Source organism: Oncorhynchus kisutch, linkage group LG17 (assembly GCF_002021735.2).
Source record: "Oncorhynchus kisutch isolate 150728-3 linkage group LG17, Okis_V2, whole genome shotgun sequence".
Lineage (NCBI taxonomy): Eukaryota > Metazoa > Chordata > Actinopteri > Salmoniformes > Salmonidae > Oncorhynchus > Oncorhynchus kisutch.
Genome location: NC_034190.2, coordinates 3,990,495 through 4,012,212, shown reverse-complemented (window position 1 = coordinate 4,012,212; position 21,718 = coordinate 3,990,495). Strand labels below are relative to the sequence as shown.

At 41.8% G+C, this 21,718-nt stretch overlaps 1 protein-coding gene and 1 pseudogene across 1 annotated transcript; both read right to left on the bottom strand.

The window, feature by feature from the left end:
- Nucleotides 1-1,076: 1,076 nt before the first annotated feature.
- Nucleotides 1,077-6,198, bottom strand: LOC116354466 (small integral membrane protein 12-like; annotated as a pseudogene).
- A 7,668-nt stretch (nucleotides 6,199-13,866) lies between these two features.
- LOC109881741 (gap junction beta-4 protein) lies at nucleotides 13,867-21,513 on the bottom strand. The gene is made up of 2 exons (XM_020473856.2): nucleotides 20,792-21,513; nucleotides 13,867-14,736 (listed from the first exon to the last, which is right to left on the bottom strand). The coding sequence occupies exons 1-2, from the start codon at nucleotides 21,179-21,181 to the stop codon at nucleotides 14,311-14,313; spliced, it is 816 nt and encodes a 271-aa protein (XP_020329445.1). The 5' UTR covers nucleotides 21,182-21,513; the 3' UTR covers nucleotides 13,867-14,310.
- Nucleotides 21,514-21,718: the final 205 nt, after the last annotated feature.

Sequence of the window (21,718 nt, the reverse complement as noted above, 5' to 3'; positions counted from 1 at the left end):
CCAAAATACCAGCAACAGTGTGTGAAAACCTTGTGAAAACTTAAAGAAAACGTTTTACCTCTGTCATTGCCAACGAAGGGTATATAACAAATTGAGATAAACTTTTGTTATTGACCAAATACTTATTTTCCACCATAATTTGCAAATAAATTCATTAAAAATCCTACAATGTGATTGTCTGGATTTTTTTTCTCATTTTGTCTGTCATAGTTGAAGTGTACCTATGATGAAAATTACAGGCCTCTCATCTTTTTAAGTGGGAGAACTTGCACAATTGGTGGCTGACTAAATACTTTTTTGCCCCACTATATATATATATATATATATCCATGATGCTCTTCTTTCTATAATATATATATATATATATATATATTATAGAAGGGGGCTGTCCAACTCTGTTACTGTAGAGGTATCATCCTGTAGTTCTTCATTCCAACCCTGTTAATGTAGAGGTATAATCCTGTAGGTCTTCAGTCCAACCCTTTTCCTGTAGAGCTACCCTTACAGTCAGCCTTCATTCCAACCTTGTTCCTGGAAAGCTATCGTCCTGTAGGTTTTCATTCCAACCCAAATCTAGCGCATCTGATTCTAATTATTAGTTGGAGTATAAACTGAATCAGGTTAGTTACAACTGCGGTTGGAGCGAAAACCTACAGGAGGGTCTCTCTCCAGGAACAGGGTTGGAGTTAAAACCTACAGGAAGGTATCTCTCCAGGAACAGGGTTGGAGTTAAAACCTACAGGAAGTTATCTCTCCAGGAACAGGATTGGAGTTAAAACCTACAGGAAGGTATCTCTTGGGATATGTGGTGAACCTGATTATGAAAATGAACAATTACTAACCATTATGTTTGAGTATGAGAGAGAGACACATATAAGATAAAGATTTTATCTCTTATGATTCTCCAGTCTCAAAAACAGGTCAGTTCCACAGGTGCCCAAGCCAATGACGTCCAGGTATGTCAGAGTGCTTTTGGGCACGCATGAATGAAAACGCTTGGCTGGAGCATGTGTAGATTATTTAGGAATGAGGATAATATTGTCTCTAATCCCTATGGTTTACTTCCCCTACTCCTTTCACCCCTTGATCCAGGGCTCCATGGCTAGAGGGGGTGGATGTCCTTCAGTCTCCCCAGACACGGTTAGCTCTTCTCGGGGTAGTTGTGGTCCAGTGGATCCTGGGGCGGGGGTAAACTCCAGCTTCTCTTTGAGACTGAGGACCTGGGTGCTGTACCGTCCTGCCTCCTCCTCCAGCTTCCTCTTCTCCCTCAGCTCCATGATGCTCTTCTTCTCCCCAGGTTTAGGGGTGGTGTCCCCCCCTGATGAACCCCTCCAGGTGGTACCCCACCGCCCCCACCAAGAAGGCCACCGGGAAGGTTATGTAGGGGGCGTAGGTCCACATGGACATCCAGAACACATAACAACTGGGGCTACAAAGGGAAGCACAGGCGTGAGCTGGCCAGTGACACGAGCGTACCAGACAAGCTAAACAACTTCTATGCTCGCTTTGAGTCAAATAACACTGGAACATGCATGAGAGCGCCAGCTGTTCCGGAAGACTGTGTGATCATGCTGGTCATGGCTCACATCAACACCATTATCCCAGAACCCTAAACACACTCCAATTTGCATACCGCCTAAACAGATCCACAGATGATGCAATCTCTATTGCACTCCACACAGCCCTTTCCCATCTGGACAAAAGGAACACCTATGTGAGAATGCTATTCATTGACTACAGCTCAGCGTTCAACACCGTAGTGGCCGCAAAGCTCCTCACTAAGCTAAGGACCCTGGGACTAAACACCTCCCTCTGTAACTGGATCCTGGACTTCCTGACGGGCCGCCCCCAGGTGGTGAGGGTAGGTAACAACACATCCGCCACGCTGATCCTCAACACAGTGGTCCCTCAGGGGTGTGTGCTCAGTCCCCTACTGTGCTACCTGTTCACTCATGACTGCATGGCCAGGCACGACTCCAACACTATCATCAAGTTTGCAGATGACACAACAGTGGTAGGCCTGATCACCGACAACGGCGAGACAACCTATAAGAAGGAGGTCAGATACCTGGCCGGGTGGTGCCAGAATAACAACCTCTCCCTGAACGTAACCAAGACAAAGGAGATCATTGTGGACTACATGAAAAAGAGGACTGAGCACGCCCCCATTCTCATCCACGGGGCTGCAGTGGAGCAGGTTGAGAGCTTCAAATTGCTTGGTGTCCACATCACCAATAAGCTAATATGGTCCAAGCACTCCAAGACAGTCGTGAAGAGGGCACGTTTAAAACCTATTCCCCCTCAGGAGACTGAAAAGATTTGGCAAGGGTCTTCAGATCCTCAAAAGGTTCTTCAGCTGCACCATTGGTTGCATCACTGCTTGGTATGGCAACTGCTCGGCCTCCGACCGCAAGGCACTACAGAGGGTAGTGTGTACGGCCCAGTACATTACTGGGTCCAAGCTTCCTGCGATCCAGGACCTCTACACTAGGCGGTGTCAGAGGAAGGCCCTAAAAATTGTCAAAGACTCCAGCCACCCTAGTCATAGACTGTTCTCTCTGCTACCGCATTGCAAGTGGTACCGGAGCGCCAAGTCTAGGTCCAAGTCTAGGTCCAAGCCATAAGACTCCTGAACATCTAATCAAATGGCTTCCCAGACTATTTGTTTTGCCCCCCCCCCCATTTAAGTCGCTGCTACTCTCTGTTATTATCTATGCATAATCACTTTAATAACTCTACCTACATGTACATATTACCTCAATTACCTCGACTAACCGGTGCCCCTGCACATTCACCCCGTTACCAGTAACCCCCTGTGTATAGTTTCACTATTGTTATTTTACTGTTGCTCTTCAATTACATTGCCTTGCGAAAGTATTCGGCCCCCTTGAACTTTGCGACCTTTTGCCACATTTCAGGCTTCAAACATAAAGATATAAAACTGTATTTGTTTGTGAAGAATCAACAACAAGTGGGACACAATCATGAAGTGGAACAACATTTATTGGATATTTCAAACTTTTTTAACAAATCAAAACGGAAAAATTGGGCGTGCACAATTATTCAGCCCTCTTAAGTTAATACTTTGTAGCGCCACCTTTTGCTGCGATTACAGCTGTAAGTCGCTTGGGGTATGTCTCTATCAGTTTTGCACATCGAGAGACTGAAATTTTTTCCCATTCCTCCTTGCAAAACAGCTCGAGCTCAGTGAGGTTGGATGGAGAGCATTTGTGAACAGCAGTTTTCAGTTCTTTCCACAGATTCTCGATTGGATTCAGGTCTGGACTTTGACTTGGCCATTCTAACACCTGGATATGTTTATTTTTTAACCATTCCATTGTAGATTTTGCTTTATGTTTTGGATCATTGTCTTGTTGGAAGACAAATCTCCGTCCCAGTCTCAGGTCTTTTGCAGACTCCATCAGGTTTTCTTCCAGAATGGTCCTGTATTTGGCTCCATCCATCTTCCCATCTTCCCTGTCCCTGCTGAAGAAAAGCAGGCCCAAACCATGATGCTGCCACCACCATGTTTGGCAGTGGGGATGGTGTGTTCAGGGTGATGCACTGTGTTGCTTTTACGCCAAGCATAACGTATTGCATTGATGCCAAAAAGTTCAATTTTGGTTTCATCTGACCAGAGCACCTTCTTCCACATGTTTGGTGTGTCTCCCAGGTGGCTTGTGGCAAACTTTAAACAACACTTTTTATGGATATCTTTAAGAAATGGCTTTCTTCTTGCCACTCTTCCATAAAGGCCAGATTTGTGCAATATACGACTGATTGTTGTCCTATGGACAGAGTCTCCCACCTCAGCTGTAGATCTCTGCAGTTCATCCAGAGTGATCATGGGCCTCTTGGCTGCATCTCTGATCAGTCTTCTCCTTGTATGAGCTGAAAGTTTAGAAGGACGGCCAGGTCTTGGTAGATTTGCAGTGGTCTGATACTCCTTCCATTTCAATATTATCGCTTGCACAGTGCTCCTTTTTGTCTTTTTGTATCCAAATCCGGCTTTAAAATTCAGTTAAAAAAAACAGTATCTCGGACCTGCCTGGTGTGTTCCTTGTTCTTCATGATGCTCTCTGCGCTTTTAACGGACCTCTGAGACTATCACAGTGCCGGTGCATTTATACGGAGACTTGATTACACACAGGTGGATTGTATTTATCATCATTAGTCATTTAGGTCAACATTGGATCATTCAGAGATCCTCACTGAACTTCTGGAGAGAGTTTGCTGCACTGAAAGTAAAGGGGCTGAATAATTTTGCACGCCCAATTTTTAAGTTTTTGATTTGTTAAAAAAGTTTGAAATATCCAATAAATGTCGTTCCACTTCATGATTGTGTCCCACTTGTTGTTGATTCTTCACAAAAAAAAAACAGTTTTATATCTTTATGTTTGAAGCCTGAAATGTGGCAAAAGGTCGCAAAGTTCAAGGGGACCAAATACTTTCGCAAGAAACTGTAGAGGGGTATAGAGGACTATGGAGGGGTTTAGAGGGGTATAGAGGGGTATAGGGGAGTATAGAGGGGTATAGAGAGTATAGAGGGGTATAGAGGGGTATAGAGAGTATAGAGGGGTATAGAGGGGTATGGAGGGGTTTAGAGGGGCTTATTTAGTATAGAGGGGTATAGAGGGGTATGGAGGGGTTTAGAGAGTATAGAGGGGTATAGAGGGGTATGAAGGGGTTTAGGGACTATAGAGGGGTATAGAGGGGTATGGAGGGGTATAGAGGTGTATAGAGGTGTATGGAGGGGTTTAGAGCGGCTTATTTAGTATAGAGGGGTATGGAGGGGTTTAGAGGGGCTTATTTAGTATAGATGGGTATAGAGGGGTATGGAGGGGTTTAGAGGGGCTTATTTAGTATAGAGGGGTATGGAGGGGTTTAGAGGGGCTTATTTAGTATAGAGGGGTATAGAGGGGTATGGAGGGGTTTAGAGGGGCTTATTTAGCAAAGTTCAAGGGGGTCGAATACTTTCGCAAGGCACTGCACTTGTTTATTTGATTATTTTATTCTTACTCAGTAAGTATATATATATATATATACAGTATATATATATATGTGTGCATGGCCAGGCCATGTGTGTACACATATGTGTGTGTGTAAATTAACTGCACTGTTGGTTAGGGGCTTGTAAGCAGGCACATGTGACTAATAAAATTTGATTTGATCAGCTGTTGATGAATGGCTGTAAACAGACATGAGCGATGAGGGCCATTTCTATATACTGGAGCTAGTTCACAATGAGGTATCTGTGAATTAGCTAGCTAGGTACTAGACTGAAAAATGATTCACACCACAAGGTAAATAGCTTGCTAGCTAATAGTGGTACGTAATAAACTTGTTGGACACTGGATTAAATTGTTAGCTAGCTGTTGTTACGTGAGCGCGTTAGACAGATTACTTAACAGGCAAGAATCTCAATGTCATCCATTGGACGTAGCTAGCTAAGGTTAAAATAAATGCCTGTGTAAACTAAGCTTATTTACGTTGTGATTCTCATTCAAAATGTAATTCACCAACTCAGAAATGACTCAACTTCGAAAAGGTGCAATGCGGGTCGTCCCTAGTTACCACAGCCACAAAGTCATAAACCCCGCACATTTCTGCAATTTCTCTTTTAAAAAAATGTTATTTTAAAACCTTAAACAAAACTATCGATGGAGTTTAGAATTTGATAGAGTTTAGAATCTGATAGAGTTTAGAATCTGATAGAGTTTAGAATCCGATAGAGTTTAGAATCCGATAGAGTTTAGAATCCGATAGAGTTTAGAATCCGTTAGTTTAGAATCCGATAGAGTTTAGAATCAATAGCTTTATAGTACAAAAGCTTTGGTCCAGTCTTTCCCATGTACTCATAATTGTTGCTAGTGGTTGTACTAAAGGAGCGGCAATACATCTTAGTAAAATAACAATGGTGTACTGTCGAGGACATATGCAACCAAGATCTACTTTGTCTTCATTTCAAATCAAACTATAGAATGAAGAGTATGGCGGTGCACTGCCCTTCTCTCAGCACAAAGCTGTAGGTCAAATCTAGACTTGGTTTCCTCTGTCGTAATCCTCTTTCACCCCAGCTGCCAGACTAACCCTGATTCAGATGACCATCCTACCCATGCTAAATTATGGAGAAGTCATTTATAGATCAGCAGGTAAGGGTGCTCTGGAGCGGCTAGATGTTCTTTACCATTCGGCCATCCGATTTGCCACCAAATCTGCCCTTCTTATAGGGTACATCACTGCACTCTATATTCCTCTGTAAACTGGTCATCTCTGTATACCCATCGCAAGACCCACTGGTTGATGCTTATTTATAAAACCCTCTTAGGCCTCACTCCCCCTGAGATACCTACTGCAGCCCTTGTCCTCCACATACAACACCCGTTCTGCCAGTCACCTTCTGTTAAAGGTCCCCAAAGCACACACATCCCTGGGTCACTCCTCTTTTCAGTTCGCTGCAGCTTGGGACTGGATCGAGATGCAACAAACACTCATTCATGCAAAGACTCAATCATGGACACTCTTACTGACAGTTGTGGCTGCTTTGCGTGATGTATTGTTGTCTCTACCTTCTTGCCCTTTGTGCTGTTGTCTGTGCCCAATAATGTTTGTACCCTGTTTTGTGCTGCTACCATGTTGTGCTGCTACCATGTTGTTGTCATATGTTGCTGCCATGCTATGTTGTTGTCTTAGGTCTCTCTTTATGTTGTGTTGTCTCTCTTGTCATGATGTGTGTTTTGTCCTATATTTATATTTATTTAAATCCCAGCCCCCGTCCTCCGCCTTTTGGTAGGCCGCCATTGTAAATAAGAATTTGTTTTTTAACTGACTTGCCTAGTTAAATAAAAGTTCAATAAAATGTGCACGTCAGCCATCGAGAATTGAACCTTTGAGGTTATTGATCTTGGTCGCTCCCATTGGAGGCAGTATGACAGCGTTCCCTCGACGTAGTGTAGCAGGGCGGTTACAATGTAGCCAAACGCAGTTGTATTCGAGTGACAAGTAGCACCAACATGATGCTACCTACATGTTCATTAGCAACAGTGTTTAACTCCGCTGATACAGAAATAGGCTGCGTTGTAACTTAGCTACATTGTTATATGTGTCTTGCTAAAGTCTAACTTCTGTAACGTTTTGTGGCAGCAGTCAACTCGTTCCACCACTGAAAACCAAATGAATATATGGACATAACGCTCAACAGTAAAGAGCTATTACACATGTACACAATAAATACGTATCAAACCGGGACGCATTTTCAAAAATAACTGGCACAGAATATAATCAAACTCGCCTTCTGTAAACGGATTGGCACATTTAGCTTGTCAGTCAAAACCACACCAACGTAAAATGCGTCTGGTTGGTCGAGAGAGTGAATCAAATGATGACGGTGGAAGTAATGAGGGTGTTCGTTTATCTGGCCCGGGATACCCCGGTTTTAGGAGTATTAATTGGGTGAAAACTGATTGAATTTGTTTTGGAAAAGGGCTACATCCCGGGTTTCAGCCAGGTGCCCCGCTCAAAACAAAAGTAAGCACGTGAAGTGTTGAGTAGGATTCAGTGTTTTCAAATGTAAAAGCGATTGCTATTGATACAAACGCTTCAGCTGAATCCCCAATGAAAACTAGTTTGAAAAATTCAAACATGTATTTTATTTAAATGATATGTGGACGACGTACAATGCGTCATTGTTGACAACATGACCGAGCAGATCAGATTACCGTTTGATTTGATATAGTGCTCCTCCCTCCCCGCTTTCGCCGAAGATTGACGACCATGTCCAGGTTCAACCCGGGCAAGCGTAATATAATTCCCTCAATTGAGTCACATCCATAAATCACCGAATCTCTGTGAACATATCAATCAGTCATCATTACACACACACACACACACACAAATCAAATCAACGTTTATCAGACTCGCCTACAGGGAGGAGGGAAGATGGAAGATTAGAGACAATATCATAAAGCATCATCATAAAAACACCTTTAAAGAGACCAGTTCAAATGGTTTCATTCAGATCTATTCACTGAGATGAGTTCAATTCCATTCGACTCCTGTTGTAATAACCAGAAGTAGAGATTGAGTATAAATAGACAGAGATTACACTATAGAAGAGACCAGACAGGAAATACTAGGTTACAGCAATTATTTTTAGTTTCATTTAGTTGTATTCGTCTCTCTCTCGTCTCTCCTTAGCAGACATACAGCACAGTGAACAATATGTTTGGAACATCGAATTACAATAAAATCACAGCATCGAATCACAATACATATCTTAATCGGCACCGGAGTTTCGTAATCATATCGTATCGTGAGATCACTGGCAATTCCCAGTCCTACTACCCAGGGACTAGGGCTCCATTTGGGACGCAGGCTGTGAGTGCTGAGCAAAACACGACTGATAATGTATAAATGATAACGCAGTAACCAGATGAAACAGATATGTACATGGCAGTGATGTCACAGTAGATAGAACCTCTGAGGTAATGGGCCTTGGGAAGAGTGACTGTCACGTCCTGACCTTAGTTCCTTTTTTTATGTCTCTATTTTAGGTTGGTCAGGGCGTGAGTTGGGGTGGGTATTCTATGTTTTGTTCTGTGTGTTATAGTTCTATGTGTTTGGCCTGGTATGGTTCCCAATCAGAGGCAGCTGTGAATCGTTGTCTCTGATTGAGAAACATACTTAGGTAACCTGTTCCCGCCTGGTGTTTGTGGGTAGTTGTTTCCTGTGTCTGTGTTTTCACAGAACTGTTTCGATTTTCATTTCTTCCCTTCACTTTGTTATTTTGTTATTTTTCGTGTTCTGACGTAATAAATTTAACATGGTCACTTACCACGCTGCATTTTGGTCCGATCCTTCCTTCTCCTCATGAGACGAAGAAGAAGTTCGTTACAGAGACACACCAGACTAGTTGGACTAATAACCGGCAGGGTAGCCTAGTGGTTGCAAGTTCCAAAAGGTTGCAAGTTCAAATCCCCGAGCTGACAAGGTACAAATCTATTGTTCTGCCCCTGAACAGGCAGTTAACCCACTGTTCCTAGGCCGTCATTGAAAATAAGAATTTGTTCTTAACTGACTTGCCTAGTTAAATAAAGGTAAAATAAAAAAAATAGTTACCTGCAAAAACAGCTAAGGGACATTAAGGGATGCTCCAATCACAGGAGGAGAGTGGGACATTAAGGGATGCTCCAATCACAGGAGGAGAGTGGGACATTAAGGGATGCTCCAATCACAGGAGGAGGGTGGGACATTAAGGGATGCTCCAATCACAGGAGGAGGGTGGGACATTAAGGGAACCAATCACAGGAGGAGGGTGGGACATTAAGGGAACCAATCACAGGAGGAGGGTGGGACATTAAGGGATGCTCCAATCACAGGAGGAGGGTGGGACATTAAGGGATGCTCCAATCACAGGAGGAGGGTGGGACATTAAGGGAACCAATCACAGGAGGAGGGTGGGACATTAAGGGAACCAATCACAGGAGGAGGGTGGGACATTAAGGGAACCAATCACAGGAGGAGGGTGGGACATTAAGGGATGCTCCAATCACAGGAGGAGGGTGGGACATTAAGGGAACCAATCACAGGAGGAGGGTGGGACATTAAGGATTAAGGGAACCAATCACAGGAGGAGGGTGGGACATTAAGGGAACCAATCACAGGAGGAGGGTGGGACATTAAGGGAACCAATCACAGGAGGAGGGTGGGACATTAAGGGAACCAATCACAGGAGGAGGGTGGGACATTAAGGGAACCAATCACAGGAGGAGGGTGGGACATTAAGGGAACCAATCACAGGAGGAGGGTGGGTGAAAACAGTTCATCAAGGTGCCAAATCAGCAACATGCAATCAATTAAAGGGCAATCAGCACTCAATTCATACGTCTCTCTGTATGTTGATTTTTAATTTCAACTTTAATTAACCAGGTCAGTTGAGAACCAGTTCTCATTTACAACTGCAACCTGGCCCAAGATAAAGCAAAGCAGTGCGACACAAACAACAACACAGAGTTACACATGGGATAAACAAACGCACAGTCAATAATAAAATAGAAAAAGTCACAATAGAAAATCTGTACAATAACACAATAGAAAATCTGTATGCAGTGTGTACAAATGAAGTAAATAGGCCAATAGCGATGAAGTAATTACAATTTAGCAATTTACACTGGAGTGATACATGTGCAGATGAGGATGTGCAAGTAGAAATACTGGTGTGTAAAAGAGCAGAAAAACCAGTATTTCTACTTGCACATCCTCATCTGCACATGTATCACTCCAGTGTAAATTGCTAAATTGTATCTATATCCACAGTAAAACGAGTCCTATATCGACATAACCTGAAAGGCAACTCAGCAAGGAAGAAGCCACTGCTCCAAAACCACCATAAAAAAGCCAAACTACTATTTGCAACTGCACATGGGGACAAAGATTGTACTTTTTGGAGAAATGTCCTCTGGTCTGATTAAACTAAAATAGAACTGTTTGGCCATAATGACCATCGTTATGTTTGGAGGGAAAAGGGGGCCGCTTGCAAGCCGAAGAACACCATCCCAAACGTGAAGCACAGGGGTGGCAGCCTCATGTTGTGGGGGTGTTTTGCTGCAGGAGGGACTGGTGCACTTCACAGACAGATTATTTCACTTATAACTCACTGTATCACTTATAACTTATAACTCACTGTATCACTTATAACTTATAACTCACTGAAAATTCCAGAAAATTCCAGAAAAAGCTTCTGATAGGCTAATTGACATCATTTGAGAATCATGAGGAGGACAATTACGTGGATATATTGATGGCAACATCTCAAGACATCAGTCAGGAAGTTAAAGCTTGGTCACAAATGAGTCTTCCAAATGGATAATGACCCCAAGCCTACTTGCAAAGTTGTGGCAAAATGGCTTAAGTACAACAAAGTCAAGGTATTGGAGCGGCAATCACAAAGCCCTGACCTCAATCATATAGAAAATGTGTGGGCAAAACTGAAAATCATGTGCGAGCAAGGAGGCCAACAAACCTGACTCAGTTACACCAGCTCTGTCAGGAGGAATGGGCCAAAATTCACCCAACTTATTGTGGGAAGCTTGTGGAAGCCTACCTGAAACGTTTGACCCAAGTTAAACAATTTAAAGGCAATGCTGCCAAATACTAATTATGTGTATGTAAACTTCTGGCCCACTGGGAATGTGATGAAATAAATAAAAACTTAAATAAATAATTCTCTCTACCATTTCACATTATTAAAATAAAGTGGTGAATCTTTTAACTAGGATTAAATGTCAGGAATTGTGAAAAACTGAGTTTTAATGTATTTGGCTGAGGTGTATGTCAACCTCCGACTTCAACTGTAGGTGGTTGAATGGGCTATTTGCAGATGGACTGTGTACTGCAGCGATCGGTAAGCTGCTCAAACAGCTGACGCTTAAAGTTAGTGAGGGAGATATTAGTCTCCATCTTCAGTCATTTTTGCAATTTGTTCCAGTCATTGTCAGCAGAGAACTGGAAGTAAATGTGGTAAAGGTGTCCAAAAAGGTGTTGACTTTGGGGATGACCAGAGAGATATACCTAATGGAGCGCGTGCTACGGGTGGGTGTTGCTATGGTGACCAGAGAGATATACCTGATGGAGCGCGTGCTACGGGTGGGTGTTGCTATGGTGACCAGAGAGATATACCTGATGGAGCGCGTGCTACGGGTGGGTGTTGCTATGGTGACCAGAGAGATATACCTGATGGAGCGCGTGCTACGGGTGGGTGTTGCTATGGTGACCAGAGAGATATACCTGATGGAGCGCGTGCTACGGGTGGGTGTTGCTATGGTGACCAGTGAGATATACCTGATGGAGCGTGTGCTATGGGTGGGTGCTGCTATGCTGACCAGAGAGATCTACCTGCTGGAGCGAGTGCTACGGGTGGGTGTTGCTATGGTGACCAGTGAGCTGAGATAAGGCGGAGCTTTACCTACCAAATACGTATATATGACCTGGAGCCAGTGGGTTTGGAGATGAATTTGAAGCGAAGCGAGGGCCAGCCAACGAGAGCATACAGGTCACAGTGGTGGGTAGCATATGGGGCTTTGGTGACAAAACAGATGGCACTGTGATAGACTGCATCCAATTTGCTGAGTAGAGTGTTAGAGGCTATTTTGTAATTGATGTGGCCAAAGTCAAGGATTGGTAGGATAGTCAATTTTACGAGGATATGTTTGGCTGCGTGAGTGAAGGAGGCTTTGTTGCGAAATAGGAAGCCAATTCTATATTTAATTTTTGATTGGAGATGCTTCATATGAGTCTGGAAGGAGAGTTTACAGTCTAACCAGACACCTAGGTATTTGGAGTTGTCCACATATTCTAAGTCAGAACCGTCCAGAGTAGTGATGCTAGTCAAGTGGGCGGGTGCGGGCAGCGATCGATTGAAGAACATGCACTTCGTATTGTTTGTGTCACATCACACACATTCAATCAATTAAGGGCAATCAGAAATCAATGAATAGGTCTCTCTTTATGCAGTGTTGTGTTGTCTCTCTTTATGCAGTGTTGTGTTGTCTCTCTTTATGCAGTGTTGTGTTGTCTCTCTTTATGCAGTGTTGTGTTGTCTCTCTTTATGCAGTGTTGTGTTGTCTCTCTTTATGCAGTGTTGTGTTGTCTCTCTTTATGCAGTGTTGTCTCTCTTTATGCAGTGTTGTGTTGTCTCTCTTTATGCAGTGTTGTCTCTCTTTATGCAGTGTTGTGTTGTCTCTCTTTATGAAGTGTTGTCTCTCTTTATGCAGTGTTGTCTCTCTTTATGCAGTGTTGTCTCTCTTTATGCAGTGTTGTGTTGTCTCTCTTTATGCAGTGTTGTCTCTCTTTATGCAGTGTTGTGTTGTCTCTCTTTATGCAGTGTTGTCTCTCTTTATGCAGTGTTGTGTTGTCTCTCTTTATGAAGTGTTGTCTCTCTTTATGCAGTGTTGTCTCTCTTTATGCAGTGTTGTGTTGTCTCTCTTTATGCAGTGTTGTGTTGTTTCTCTTTATGCAGTGTTGTGTTGTCTCTCTTTATGCAGTGTTGTGTTGTCTCTCTTTATGTAGTGTTGTGGTCTCTCTTTATGCAGTGTTGTGTTGTCTCTCTTTATGCAGTGTTGTGTTGTCTCTCTTTATGCAGTGTTGTGTTGTCTCTCTTTATGCAGTGTTGTGTTGTCTCTCTTTATGCAGTGTTGTGTTGTCTCTCTTTATGTAGTGTTGTGTTGTCTCTCTTTATGCAGTGTTGTGTTGTCTCTCTTTATGCAGTGTTGTGTTGTCTCTCTTTATGTAGTGTTGTGTTGTCTCTCTTTATGCAGTGTTGTGTTGTCTCTCTTTATGCAGTGTTGTGTTGTCTCTCTTTATGCAGTGTTGTGTTGCCTCTCTTTATGCAGTGTTGTCTCTCTTTATGCAGTGTTGTGTTGTCTCTCTTTATGCAGTGTTGTCTCTCTTTATGCAGTGTTGTGTTGTCTCTCTTTATGCAGTGTTGTGTTGTCTCTCTTTATGCAGTGTTGTGTTGTCTCTCTTTATGCAGTGTTGTGTTGTCTCTCTTTATGCAGTGTTGTGTTGTCTCTCTTTATGTAGTGTTGTGTTGTCTCTCTTTATGCAGTGTTGTGTTGTCTCTCTTTATGCAGTGTTGTGTTGTCTCTCTTTATGTAGTGTTGTGTTGTCTCTCTTTATGCAGTGTTGTGTTGTCTCTCTTTATGCAGTGTTGTGTTGTCTCTCTTTATGCAGTGTTGTGTTGCCTCTCTTTATGCAGTGTTGTCTCTCTTTATGCAGTGTTGTGTTGTCTCTCTTTATGCAGTGTTGTCTCTCTTTATGCAGTGTTGTGTTGTCTCTCTTTATGCAGTGTTGTCTCTCTTGTCGTGATGTGAGTTTTGTCCAATATTTTTATTTTATTTTGTATTTTTTAATCCCAGCCCCCGTACCCGCAGGAGGCCTTTTGCCTTCTGGTAGGCTGTCATTATAAATAAGAATTTGTTCTTAACTAACTTGCCTAGTTAAATAAAGGTTAAATAAAAGTGAATGTCAATCATTGGTGAAAGCATGCATAGTTCAGTGAAAATTCTGTTAAAGTCCACCCTACGACATACTCTATCTCCTGACCTTAGAGTTTATAGTCCACCCTACGACATACGCTATCTCCTGACCTTAGAGTTTATAGGCCACCCTACGACATACGCTATCTCCTGACCTTAGAGCTTATAGTCCACCCTACGACTTATGCTATCTCCTGACCTTAGACGGTCAAACTGTCCTCCCACTCCCAATTCACCCCCACCCCCCCATTCCAGCTTCACCGCGTCACATGACCTATTATTTCTTCTTCTCTGACGGCGCCGCCTCTGTCATGACATTACAGAGGTTCTGAATGGAGGCTGTGTTGGTGGGGTCCTCCCTGACAGACAACTTGGATCTCGTAGACTTGGATCTCGACCTCCGCGCCGTCAACGACGTCGTCTCAAAACTCTCTACCACCTTCTTCCTGATGAGCTTCTGGATCCTCTTGTAGATGAGGTAGACCATCTCACAGATACAAATGAGGATGCAGACGGCTGAGGAGACCACCATGAAGATGGTGAAAATCTTCTTCTCGGTGGGACGGGAAATGTAGCAGTCGACGGTGTTGGGGCAGGGCTCCAGGGAGCACTTGGAGAGACGAGGCATGTCATAACCCTCGTAGACGTAGTAGAGGATGTAGAGGAAGCTGGCGTCGAAGCCCGCCTTGAAGATCAGACTCACCTACGGGGAGGATTAGAGATAAATAAAGAATCGTCATTAAAACATCTTTAAAGAGACCACACAGGAAATATGGGTGTCCAGTTGACTAGTTAAAATAGTCTAATTCAGATCAATTCATTGAGAGGAGGTAAATTCCATTCGACTCATGTTGTTATAACCAGAAGTAGAGATTGAGTAGAATTAGATATCGAGAATAGACTATTTTATTTCACCTTTATTTAACCAGGTTGGCCAGTTGAGAACAAGTTCTCATTTACAACTGCGACCTGGCCAAGATAAAGCAAAGCAGTGTGAGCAGACAACAACACAGAGTTACACATGGATTAACATGGAATAAACAATAAACAAGTCAATGACACAGAAGGAAAAAATATATAGAAGAGACCAGACAGGAAATACAGGTTACAGCAATAATTTTTTGTTTCATTTTAGTTGTATTCACAAGCATTTCGCTACACCCACAATAACATCTGCTAAATATGTGTATGTGACCAATACAATTTGATTTGATTTAGCAGCAGTTGCCATTTGACTCCTAAAATACTGTAGGCAGTGAAACACCCTTTTTATTCTCAGTGTTAACGTAGCCTGTCATTTTGATAGTTTGTGCTGGATTAAAATAGGTTGTGGTAAAGTCTCCATGTAGAATGACATGTTAGCCAGTGTGTGCTTGTCCTCTCCTCGTTTCCTCTTCACTACATTTGAGGCGTGTCAGTGCATTGGTCGTAGGCTACCATTGAGCTTCAAATATAACCTATACATTGACTCATATTGTAGGTACATCATTTCTGTCTCTCTCTTTCTCTCTCTCACTTTCTCTTTCATTCTCTTCCTCATTCTGTCTCTGTCTCTCTCTTTCTCATTCTGTCTCTCTGTCGCTTTGTCTTTCATTCTCTGTCTCTCTCTGTCTTTCATTCTCTGTCTCTCTCTTTCTCATTCTGTCTCTGTCTCTCTCTTTCTCATTCTGTCTCTGTCTCTCTCTTTGTCTTTCATTCACTGTCTCTCTCTTTCTCATTCTGTCTCTGTCTCTCTCTGTCTTTCATTCACTGTCTCTCTCTTTGTCTTTCATACACTGTCTCTCTCTATCTCTCTCTTTCTCATTCTGTCTCTCTCTCGCTTTGTCTTTCATTCTCTGTCTCTCTCTTTGTCTTTCATTCTCTATCTCTCTCTTTCTCATTCTGTCTCTGTCTCTTTGTCTTTCATTCACTGTCTCTCTCTTTCTCATTCTGTCTCTGTCTCTCTCTGTCTTTCATTCACTGTCTCTCTCTTTCTCATTCTGTCTCTGTCTCTCTCTTTGTCTTTCATTCTCTGTCTCTTTCTTTCTCTAGTTCTCTCTCTCTTTCTCTTTCATTCTCTGTCTCTCTCTTTGTCTTTCATTCACTGTCTCTCTCTTTCTCATTCTGTCTCTGTCTCTCTCTTTCTTTCATTCACTGTCTCTCTCTTTCTCATTCTGTCTCTGTCTCTCTCTTTGTCTTTCATTCTCTGTCTCTCTCTTTGTCTTTCATTCACTGTCTCTCTCTTTCTCATTCTGTCTCTGTCTCTCTCTTTGTCTTTCATTCACTGTCTCTCTCTTTCTCATTCTGTCTCTGTCTCTCTCTTTGTCTTTCATTCACTGTCTCTCTCTTTGTCTTTCATTCACTGTCTCTCTCTTTGTCTTTCATTCACTGTCTCTCTCTTTCTCATTCTTTCTATCTCTCTCTTTCTCATTCTGTCTCTGTCTCTTTCTCTTTCTTTCTCTGTGTCTCTCCCTTTCTCATTCATTCTCTGTCTCTATCTTTAAAAAAAGGACATTCTACTCCTAAATAAATAGAAATTAAATTATGTTGACACCTTCTGAAATATAATTTTCCCTTTTAAAAGCATTATAACCTGTAGCCCAATGCAGCACAGTGGCTTTAAATAAACGGGCTGAAGGGTTTCCCCTCACTGAAAACATGTCCGTTTTAAAGCTAATGTCCTGCAATTATACACATTTTGCCATGGGACTGAGAGACAATTTAAAGCTTTAAAGCGAATTACCTAAAATTCTACACATTTTGCCATGGGACTGAGAGACAATTTAAAGTTTTAAAGCTAATTACCTAAAATTCTACACATTTTGTCATGGGAATGAGAGACAATTTAAAGTTTTAAAGCGAATTGCCTAAAATTCTACACATTTTGCCAAGGGACTGAGAGACAATTTAAAGTTTTAAAGCAAATTACCTAAAATGCTACACATTTTGTCATGGGACTGAGAGACAATTTTAAGTTTTAAAGCTAATTATCTAAAATCGACACATTTTGTCATGGGACTGAGAGACCATTTAAAGTTTTTAAGCTAATTATCTAACATTCTACACATTTTACCATGGGACTGAGAGACAATTTAAAGTTTTTAAAGCTAAATACCTAAAATTCTACACATTTTGCCATGGGGCCGAGAGACAATTAAACGTTTTAAAGCTAATTATCTAAAATTCTACACATTTTGCCATGGGACTGAGAGACAATTTAAAGTTTTTAAGCTAATTACTTAAAATTCTACACATTTTGCCATGGGACTGAGAGACAATTTAGAGTTTTAAAGCGAATTACCTACAATTCTACACATTTTCTCACGGGACTGAGAGACAATTAAACGTTTTAAAGCTAATTATCTAAAATTCTACACATTTTGCCATGGGACTGAGAGACAATTTAAAGTTTTTAAAGCTAATTACCTAAAATTCTACACATTTTGCCATGGGACTGAGAGACAATTTAAAGTTTTAAAGCGAATTGCCTAAAATTCTACACATTTTGCCATGGGACTGAGAGACAATTTAGAGTTTTAAAGCGAATTACCTACAATTCTACACATTTTGTCACGGGACTGAGAGACAATTTAAAGTTTTTAAGCTAATTACCTAAAATTCTACACATTTTGCCACGGGACTGAGAGACAATTTAAAGTTTTAAAGCGAATTACCTACAATTCTACACATTTTGCCACGTACTGAGAGACAATTAAACGTTTTAAAGCTAATTACCTACAATTCTACACATTTTGCCACGTACTGAGAGACAATTTAAAGTTTTAAAGCTAATTACCTAAAATTCTACACATTTTGTCGTGGGAATGAGAGACAATTTAAAGTTTTAAAGCTAATTATCTAAAATTCGACACATTTTGTCATGGGACTGAGAGACCATTTAAAGTTTTTAAGCTAATTATCCAACATTCTACACATTTTGCAATGGGACTGAGAGACAATTTAAAGTTTTTAAAGCTAATTACCTAAAATTCTACACATTTTGCCACATACTGAGAGACAATTAAACGTTTTAAAGCTAATTACCTAAAATTATACACATTTTGCCATGTCTTGTGCTGTGTTCTTATGCTATCTGAGTGACTCAAACATGATTTTTTAAAAATCTATGGGGGCACCATGCTATGACATTTATGGAATTTTAATGCTCAGGAACAATCGGATTGTTTAAAGTTTGCCTGCCGGCTGTCAACATATTTTCTGTTCACACAGCAAAGACCATCAGCCACTCAGCCTTGTTAAAATACTCCACACCAGAAGGTGGCAGTAGCGTTGTTTGACAATGCATATCCATGCTTATTGCTTGTGGTCTAGAGTCCAATGTTAGCTAGCTAGATAGTTAGCTGCACTAATGTTGCTATTTTGTAGAATGCCCTTGTTGTTACTAGCCAGATGACCACAGCTTGATAACTACCTAGCAAGATGATGAAGCAATATTTGATTCACTCTCCACAATCCCATACTGCCTGTGCCAGCCTATAGCCAAATGTTTAGCTAGCTAACATTAGCAAATTCGCAAGCTGGCACATAATAGCTAGCTAGCTAAAGACCATGCACGGGCTCGGTAGCTAACTCACAGGTACCATTCAGCAGTCTATTGGCAATGAGATTCTCGGTGAGTTTCATGCTTAAGATTCTTCCCTCCCTGTCTAGTTTTTACTTTGGTCATTGTTCATTTTCGAAGGTGATCTTATTTAAAAAGATATATAGGTCCATTATATTTTCTACAAACTTTATAAACGGTGTAAGTCGTTTAAGTTTACAGTGAAAATATTTTACCATAACGAAAATTATAAAGAAATACATGAATAAATAAATAATATTAATTATATATAATATCAATGTTTTAATCATCTTTTTTTGGGGGGTAGCGGCAACGATTTAGCAGCTGCGACACACCTCTCCTTAGTGAATATAGGGGAAACACTGGTAGGTGGGATTTTAAGAATAACAACTAGACTGGAACATCAACAAATAGGTAAAACATGACTCATTTTTATAATGTAATGATTTGTGTTGCAATTATTTTAATTCCCAATATAGTGTCAAGAGACATTGTTCTGGTGTTGAGTACAGTATGTTAGTGTTGTCTGGTGTTGTTCTGTACAGTATGTTAGTGTTGTCTGGTGCTGTGTACAGTATGTTAGTGTTGTCTGGTGGTTTTGGGTACAGTATGTTAGTGTTGTGGTGGTCTGTACAGTATGTTAGTGTTGTGGTGGTCTGTACAGTATGTTAGTGTTGTCTGGTGTTGTGGTGTTGTGTACAGTATGTTAGTGTTGTCTGGTGTTGTGGTGTTGTGTACAGTATGTTAGTGTTGTGGTGTTGTGTACAGTATGTTAGTGTTGTCTGGTGTTGTGTACAGTATGTTAATGTTGTCTGGTGGTGTGTACAGTATGTTAGTGTTGTGGTGTTGTGGTGTTGTGTACAGTATGTTAGTGTTGTGGTGGTCTGTACAGTATGCTCATGTTGTCTGGTGTTGTGTACTGTATGTTAGTGTTGTGGTGGTGTTGTGGTGTTGTGTACAGTATGTTAGTGTTGTCTGGTGTTGTGTACAGTATGCTAGTGTTGTCTGGTGTTGTGGTGTTGTGTACAGTATGTTAGTGTTGTCTGGTGGTTTTGGGTACAGTATGTTAGTGTTGTCTGGTGGTTTTGGGTACAGTATGTTAGTGTTGTGATGGTCTGTACAGTATGTTAGTGTTGTGGTGGTCTGTACAGTATGCTCGTGTTGTCTGGTGTTGTGTACAGTATGAGAGTGTGGTGGTGGTGTTGTGGTGTTGTGTACAGTATGTTAGTGTTGTCTGGTGGTGTGTTGTGTACAGTATGTTAGTGTTGTCTGGTGGTGCTGTGTACAGTATGTTAGTGTTGTCTGGTGGTGTGGTGTACAGTATGTTAGTGTTGTTTTGGTGTTGTGGTGTTGTGTACAGTATGTTAGTGTTGTCTGGTGGTGTCATGTACAGTATGTTAGTGTTGTCTGGTGTTGTGTACAGTATGCTAGTGTTGTCTGGTGTTGTGGTGTTGTGTACAGTATGTTAGTGTTGTCTGGTGGTTTTGGGTACAGTATGTTAGTGTTGTGATGGTCTGTACAGTATGTTAGTGTTGTGGTGTTGTGTACAGTATGTTAGTGTTGTGGTGGTGTTGTGTACAGTATGTTAGTGTTGTCTGGTGGTGTGTACAGTATGTTAGTGTTGTGGTGTTGTGTACAGTATGTTAGTGTTGTGGTGGTCTGTACAGTATGCTCGTGTTGTCAGGTGTTGTGTACAGTATGTTAGTGTGGTGGTGGTGTTGTGGTGTTGTGTACAGTATGTTAGTGTTGTTGTGGTGTTGTGTACAGTATGTTAGTGTTGTTGTGGTGTTGTGTACAGTATGTTAGTGTTGTGGTGGTGTTGTGGTTTTGTGTACAGTATGTTAGTGTTGTCTGGTGTTGAGGTGTTGTGTACAGTATGTTAGTGTTGTGGTGTTCTGTACAGTATGCTAGTGTTGTCTGGTGTCGTGTACAGTATGTTAGTGTTGTCTGGTGGTGTTGTGTACAGTATGTTAGTGTTGTGGTGGTGTTGTGTACAGTATGCTAGTGTTGTCTGGTGTTGTGGTTTTGTGTACAGTATGTTAGTGTTGTCTGGTGTTGTGGTGTCATGTACAGTATGTTAGTGTTGTCTGGTGCTGTGTTGTGTACAGTATGCTAGTGTTGTCTGGTGTTGTTGTGTTGTGTACAGTATGTTAGTGTTGTCTGGTGTTGTGTTGTGTACAGTATGCTGGTATCTCACCAGGTAGGTCCACCACAGGCCTCCTCTCTTCTTCCCTGGATTAGCGTACAAATGCGACCCTTCATGCATTGCGGAGTACTTGGAATCCTTCTCCTCACGCAACGTGACGTGCGCCACAACCATCAGAGATGGACAGGTGACGAAGATGAGCTGCAGGGCCCACAGGCGGATGTGTGAGATGGGGAAGATGTGGTCGTAACAGACGTTGACGCAGCCTGGTTGGGCCGTGTTACAGACAAAGTCCTTACTCTCGTCTGCCCAGACGCGCTGAGCGGCCACCACAAACACCAAGAAGCGGAACACGAAGACCATGGAGAGCCAGACGCGTCCGAACACCGTGGAGTATTTATTCACCCCGCTGAGGATGGACTGCAGCCCACCCCAGTTCATCTTGGAGGAGGAGGAGGAGGAGGAAGAGGTGGAGGGATGGGGGGGGGGGGTGACAACCAGTCACTGAAAATCAGAAAACAGAATGGACAGGGTTTCATGGTTTATTATTGTCATGCTGCAAGGTCTCTTCTTCTTTATATCTCACAGAAATAACAGTAAATACTCAGACTATAGTGTGTGATGCTGTACAAGACTCTCACTAACACTGTCTCTGATGTCATCATTAGGCGCACACAGCACAGCCCACCGAACAGCATGGGAGCATCATTTACCCACAACCCATCCTCCCCCCAGCTGATCACTATTCCCTCTGATTTAGTTTTTTTATTATCCCCTTATTTGACCCTCATGACAACCAGAAGAAAACGTATTATATTTAACATAAATCCATTTAGTAGGATATTTGACTTTACGTTAGCTTTAATTACAATGGCCTGGAAATCGAGAGAATATTAATTTATTATAATAATAAACGACTTTATTCTGCTAACTGGATACAGGCACATTTCCCTGTTATAGGATTGAAATACATATATA